The following is a 5989-nucleotide window of genomic DNA, read 5'->3' on the forward strand; positions in this document are numbered from 1 at the left end:
GTCACATGCTTGCAAGCTAATTGCATGACATTCCACCTAGAGGGCATAGAGTATATCTATCCGTCATTTGGATGGACAAATCCCACTCTTGATCCATGCGCTTCAACTCATACTTTCGGAATACTTAATCCGCCTTTATAACCACCCAATTACGAAGTGACGTTTGATGTTAGGGTCAAGATCTCATGGTCGAAGGATTAGGTTACTATGTATTGAAAGCTTATAGCAAAACGAACTTAATGACTTGATCTTATGCTATGCTTACTATGGATGTGTGTCCATCACATCATTCTCCTAATGATATAATCTTGTTACTAATAACATCCAATGTTCATGATCAGGAAACCATGATCATCTATCAATCAACATGCTAGTTTAACAAGAGGCTTACTAGGGACTCTTTTATGTTTACAAAACACACAAGTATTAATGTTTTCGGTTAATTCAATTATAGCATGGGATGCAAAAAATTATCATAAACACAAAATATAATAATAACCACTTTATTATTGCCTCTTGGGCATATCTCCAACACTCTTCCCTCTCCTCCACCCTCCCTTGCCGCCACCGGAGAGCTTTTTCAGGCAAAGCACCGGGGCTTTGGCGGTGGCCAGGCCTCTGTCCCCACCCCACCCCCTCCCCCCTCGAGTGGCAGTAGGGGCGCGGGCCGAAGCTGCCGGGGGGGTGAGGAAGTTGCGTGAGCTTGGCGGGCTCGTGATAGTCGATGGTCCTTCCGGGCGCAGGGATGGTGGCGGCGACGCGCGCTGGAGGCCGATTTATTTGGGATGGTGGGCTTATACGGCCTCAGTTTGGCTAGCGGCAGTGTAGCGATGTCGGATAGAGATCCTGGAGGGGGAGAGCCTCATGCTCGGGCCGAGGCAGGGGCCCTTTTCCCCTTACCGAGCCCTTCTTCCTCCGCCCCATATTGAATGGAGTAGGCAGCCATGGGGGCTGCAAGGCATCGATCAAGAAGGAGATATCTGTTCCGTCATTTCACCAATCTCCGGGGACCTCAGGACTGTGAATCCAAGTATCTCTTCAGTTCTTCGGTGCACTGGCGGCCCTTGGCGGTGGGAATCTTGTTGTTTGGTAGGTGAGCCAGGGACTCTGGTGTTGGCCAGGTACCGCGGTTGTGTGGGTGGCGAGGCTCTTGCGAGGCGCACGGTGTGGCAGTGATTTGGCCGATGCTTCGGCGACGGCCAACTCCCTGTGGATGAAAGAGCGCATTGGTCGGGGAAAACCCTTGCCCTTCTAGGCCTCGACGGCGGCCGCCGTGGACGTCGTCCCCTTCTTGATAGTGTTAGCGTGGCTGCGCTCGGTCTATCTGCATGCTCCGGTTGAAAGCCCAAGATCTTTGATATCGGGCGGTAGCGGCGTTCCTATGTGGTGTTCTTCTTGAAGCCGCCTTGGAGCTCACGACTTATGTTTCTCCAATGTTTGTGTGGTTGAGTGGCGGTGATGTTGTGTTGGATTTTTGATTGGCTCTCATCGGCAAGGCTTTCTTGGTTCTCTGCGCTCGCGATTTTCCTTGTTTTGTTCTGCCTTGGTGCTTCAGTGCCGGTGTTGGGTGGCGTTGGTTTGTTCCTGGTGGTGGTCGGCCTTCCGGTGGAGTCGTTCTGACGATACGTAGTGTTCATCGATTTTCTCGAACTCTCGGATGAGCTCTGGCACTATAACATAGCCCATTTCTAGCTAGATAGATGGTTACTACCAGAGCCCTTAGACAAAACCCACGCAACCATTTTTTCACACCACCTTTCACCAAATACCTTAGTTTGCGACATCTTGGAAGTGGGACTAAACCATGGCCTGAGGAACCGACTAACTAACGTGGCTACTGCAGAGTTGGCCTCCTTGCTGTCACTGCTGTAGGATATTCACTTAACTGACGACAAGGATCAACACACATGCTCAATGGAGCCAAGTTCTCAACAAAAGCAGCCTATGATACGCTACAAGACCAACAACAAGATCAATATGTTTGGTTGGCTTTTCCACCTCAACCGTCTAAACACAAAACTCAACCTGCACCTCAAGACGATCATCGACTCTCCCTCATGCCCAAGATGCCCAATACGCCTGTAGATCGTCATCACCTCTTCTTCGCTTGCGCGGCGGCACGCATGATTTGGCAAAGAGCTCGCCTGGATCACATACTCTTTGACTACCCCAACACCTGGAACCTTGCGCTATGCCTAACTCGGTCTGGCCATCGATCATGGTTACCATGCTCTGGACCATTTGGGATGCCAGGAATGCACTCAACTTCAAATATGTCATCGTTACGCCCTCGGCATCTATTGCTCATGTAATTGCGGACCTCTCATTGCATAGGTTTAAAAACCCTACGCACAAAGAAGATGCCATGATATGGTGAGATCATTTCCCAGCTTGTAACTCTGAACCCTAAACATGACTTTTTCATAAATGAAATTCAGGTGGGACCCCCCCCCCCCCCCCCCCCCCCAAAAAAAAAACATAGGCCATCTAGCATTTGCTCTTCTTCGGAGTAGTCTAGTAATGGTCGTTCCTTTTGTTCCCTGCTCCCAGCTGTAGCTCTTGTGTGTGGGAGTAATTCTACCTTGTAAGCTGGGTTCAGCTCCTTTAATCATGTTATTGTTGTTACCGTTATTAATTTAACGTTGAGCCATTGCCTTATTATCTAAAAAAACATGAATGGGGGCATAGCTTTAGACAACCCTTTTAGATATGATGGATTTTGCACTTTGCCTTTTATCTCTTCTACTTTTTTATGAACTGTGTTAATTTTGGCTGTGAAGAGGCTAGGTTGGAATTATTTAGTTGTATAGTCTTGATGCGAACTATTGAGTTCAATGAAAACATCTTATGTCAAATAATAATAAAATACTCCATTCCATTTTGAGAGGTGTTTGTTTTTGTGTTTATCGCTGATTTGAAGCAGTCCAACCAGCTGGGCTCTATTAGGGGTTTGAAAAAACGAGAGCATGCACGTTGGACAACTAATAACAGCTGAATTGATTAAGATAAGCCTGTCGCCAAAGGAGACATGCTTTTCTTTCCAAGTATCGCCGTATCGGTAAAATTCCAACGTGGAGAAACAAAACCGTATCAATCATACACGGTCTAAATGGTGCATCAACGATTGACAGGTTTGAGTGGGGTGGGGTCCTCCATGAAAGAAAAAGAAAACAACCAATCATACTTCAGATAGATGAATCTTCACTAGAATTAGACAATTCGGTGAGTAGGTCAATATATATGCTGCCAAGGAGCCAGGGGTGGTCCATAACCAGACTGCTCGTTAGCAAGGGGTGTGTGTGAGAACAAGAGAATACCGAAAAGAAAAACACACATCCCTCCATTCGATCTGTTCTTACGAGTTTCAGTCGGCACACAGCAGCGATGTCACAGGCTCAAGAAATTCAGCTCCAAATTAGAGGTAACCCACATCGTCTTTGCATGTTGCATCTTCCAGTGCGGTAGATGTCTCTTTCATTATCTGAAAAGATCGTCTTCTTTCTCTGCCTGTGTTCGTGCTGCTTGATTTTGTATTTATGAATGGTTTAAATCGGTGATAAGCTAGTCAGTTTGTGAAGAAAAGGACCAGACCAGAGCACAAGGGTCTTGATTTGGTGACCGATGCTCTGGGTGCGCCTGAAAGTCCAGCTTGGCTTGCTCTTGCTCCGGGAAGAGAGTGTAATACCGTAGCAATTACCAATTAGCAACCAACAAACAAGCATCGAAATCATCTAATCATTCGATCCCAACTGCTCTTCTTCTTGTTCGAAAACTCCGCCGCCTGAACATTTTGCTCATGGAAAAATACGAAGAGGAAGAAGCGAAGAAACTTTCACTACACGATGGATGCAGCTTTCGAAATGAAAAAAAAAACATTGGAGAAACAAAATATATAGGACCCATGCCCGTCCTCTTATCTTGCTGTAACTGAATTAAATTTAGAGGTTGGAGTGGAAGTAAGATGTTCTTCAGCAAGCGAATTCATCAATTGAAGTGAAACTAGTCAGTTATTCAGAAAGCGTCGCTTGTCATCAATTAATACTGTAGCGATAGTAGTAGCAACCATAGCCATGCGAAGCCATGCTTATGCAGAATTATAATGGTTGATTTAAGTAGTAGAACAAAAGAGGAGTCCTGCCTAAGAAAAGGTTAAACAGAAGATCTTCACAAAAGCAGTCTGCTGTTCTGCACTTGAGCACACGTAACTGAAAATTAATTTTCTTTTGTTGTTGCAAAAAGGTGAACTTAACTGAAGCATTTGATAAATTACGGTGCCTTTTCTGTCCACTAAAGGCACCCCGGAGCACGAATCCGGCCATGGCGAGAACGGCGGGGGGTCAAAGGCCGCCGATCGTCGACGGCTGGCGGGAAGCAGCATCCGATGGTGGCTGATGGTCATGGTGGACATGTTCATTGTGCTCTGCGGGCAGACCATAGCCACCCTCCTCGGTCGCCTCTACTACAACTCCGGTGGCAACAGTAAGTGGATGGCCACGCTCACGCAGTCCGGCGGATCGCCCCTGATCGCCATCCTCCTCCTCCTGACGCCGCCGGACTCCGCCGACGCCGGGCCTCAGCCGCCGGCGTCCAAGATGTTGCCCATCTACCTGGGCCTCGGCATCCTCATCGGCTTCGACAACCTCATGTACTCGTACGCGCTGCTGTACCTGCCGGTGTCCACCTTCGCGCTGGTAGCCGCCACGCAGCTCGGCTTCAACTCCATCACCTCGCGCCTCATCAACAAGCAGCGCTTCACGGCGCTCATCGCCAACTCCGTGGTGGTGCTCACCTTCTCGGCCACCCTGCTCGGCGTGGGCTCCTCCTCCGACGGCACCTCTAGCAACCTCCCGCCGGGCAAGTACACGCTGGGGTTCATCCTCACGCTGTCCGCCTCCGCCGTCTTCGCGCTCATCCTGTCCCTCTTGGAGGTCACCTTCGAGAAGGTGATCAAGACCAGGACGTTCCGGTGGGTGCTGCGGGTGCAGCTCTACACGGGGCTCGTGGCGTCGGCGGTAACGGTGTGCGGGCTGTTCGCGTCCGGGGAGTGGAGGACGATCCCGGGGGAGATGGCGGCGTACAAGGACGGGAGGGCGAGGTACGTGGCGACGCTGGTGGGGACGGCGGTGTCGTGGCAAGCCATGGCGGTCGCGAACCTGCGGCTGATCACCAGGGTGTCGTCGCTGTTCGCCAACGTGACGGGCACGGTGGCGCTGCCGCTGGTGCCGGTGTTCGCGGTCGTACTGTTCGGGGACAAGATGACGGGGATCAAGGCCGTCGCAATGCTCATGGCCCTCTGGGGATTTCTCTCCTACGTGTACCAGCACTTCCTCGACGGCCGGCGCGCGGCCATGGGGAAGGAGCGAGCGGCAGAATGCCGCGTGTGCGCGGTGCGCGCGGGAGGCGAGGCCGTTTAGGACGCTCGAGACGTTTGTTATCACTCTGCTTTTTTTCCTATGAAAGTCAAATTACAGTACTTCCTGTTTGCTTGGCGCAGCACACAAATAGCACTGTTTCCTTCTACAGACCAGCTAGAAAAGAACGCTACTCCCCTATTGCCCCAAATACGCAATCTTTTTAGATAAAAGAAATATATTAATATTAAAAGATATCAATTCAACAACGCCCCACTGTAGTGGCAGTATGAATGCACACAGCAAGAAAAGAGTAAAGAAAACTAAGAAATAAAAGTTCTGCTACAGCCTTCTAGACCTAGCAATAGCAATACAACCACCACCGTGTCAACGCCTGAAGTTAAAGTACAGACTCTTCAAAAGCGACGCCTCCAAAAAGGGAAAATAGTGCACCAGTGCTGTCGTCGTCCGACCAAAGGTTTTAGGTTTTCACCCTGAAGATAGTCCCCACTCTCAAAACAATGCCTCCAACAAGATCATTGTCACGCACAACCAGCTAAGGCCAGACATTGGGCTTTCACCCCGAGAGATAATGCTCTGAACTTCCCCTTTGCTGCAGCCCCAAATACTCATAGTAG

General features: G+C 49.5%; 1 protein-coding gene across 2 annotated transcripts; it reads left to right on the top strand.

The window, feature by feature from the left end:
* Window positions 1-3237: 3237 nt before the first annotated feature.
* Window positions 3238-5473, top strand: LOC127336537 (probable purine permease 11). Of its 2 annotated transcripts, none has more exons than XM_051363358.2 (2): window positions 3238-3421; window positions 4294-5473. In XM_051363358.2, the coding sequence occupies exons 1-2, from the start codon at window positions 3385-3387 to the stop codon at window positions 5412-5414; spliced, it is 1158 nt and encodes a 385-aa protein (XP_051219318.1). In that variant the 5' UTR covers window positions 3238-3384; the 3' UTR covers window positions 5415-5473. The 2 variants fall into 2 exon arrangements, with proteins under 2 accessions (XP_051219318.1, XP_051219319.1); XM_051363359.2 differs by having other exon boundaries at window positions 3239-3421; window positions 4240-5473.
* Window positions 5474-5989: the final 516 nt, after the last annotated feature.

This window comes from Lolium perenne, chromosome 2, assembly GCF_019359855.2.
Source record: "Lolium perenne isolate Kyuss_39 chromosome 2, Kyuss_2.0, whole genome shotgun sequence".
Classification (NCBI taxonomy): domain Eukaryota; kingdom Viridiplantae; phylum Streptophyta; class Magnoliopsida; order Poales; family Poaceae; genus Lolium; species Lolium perenne.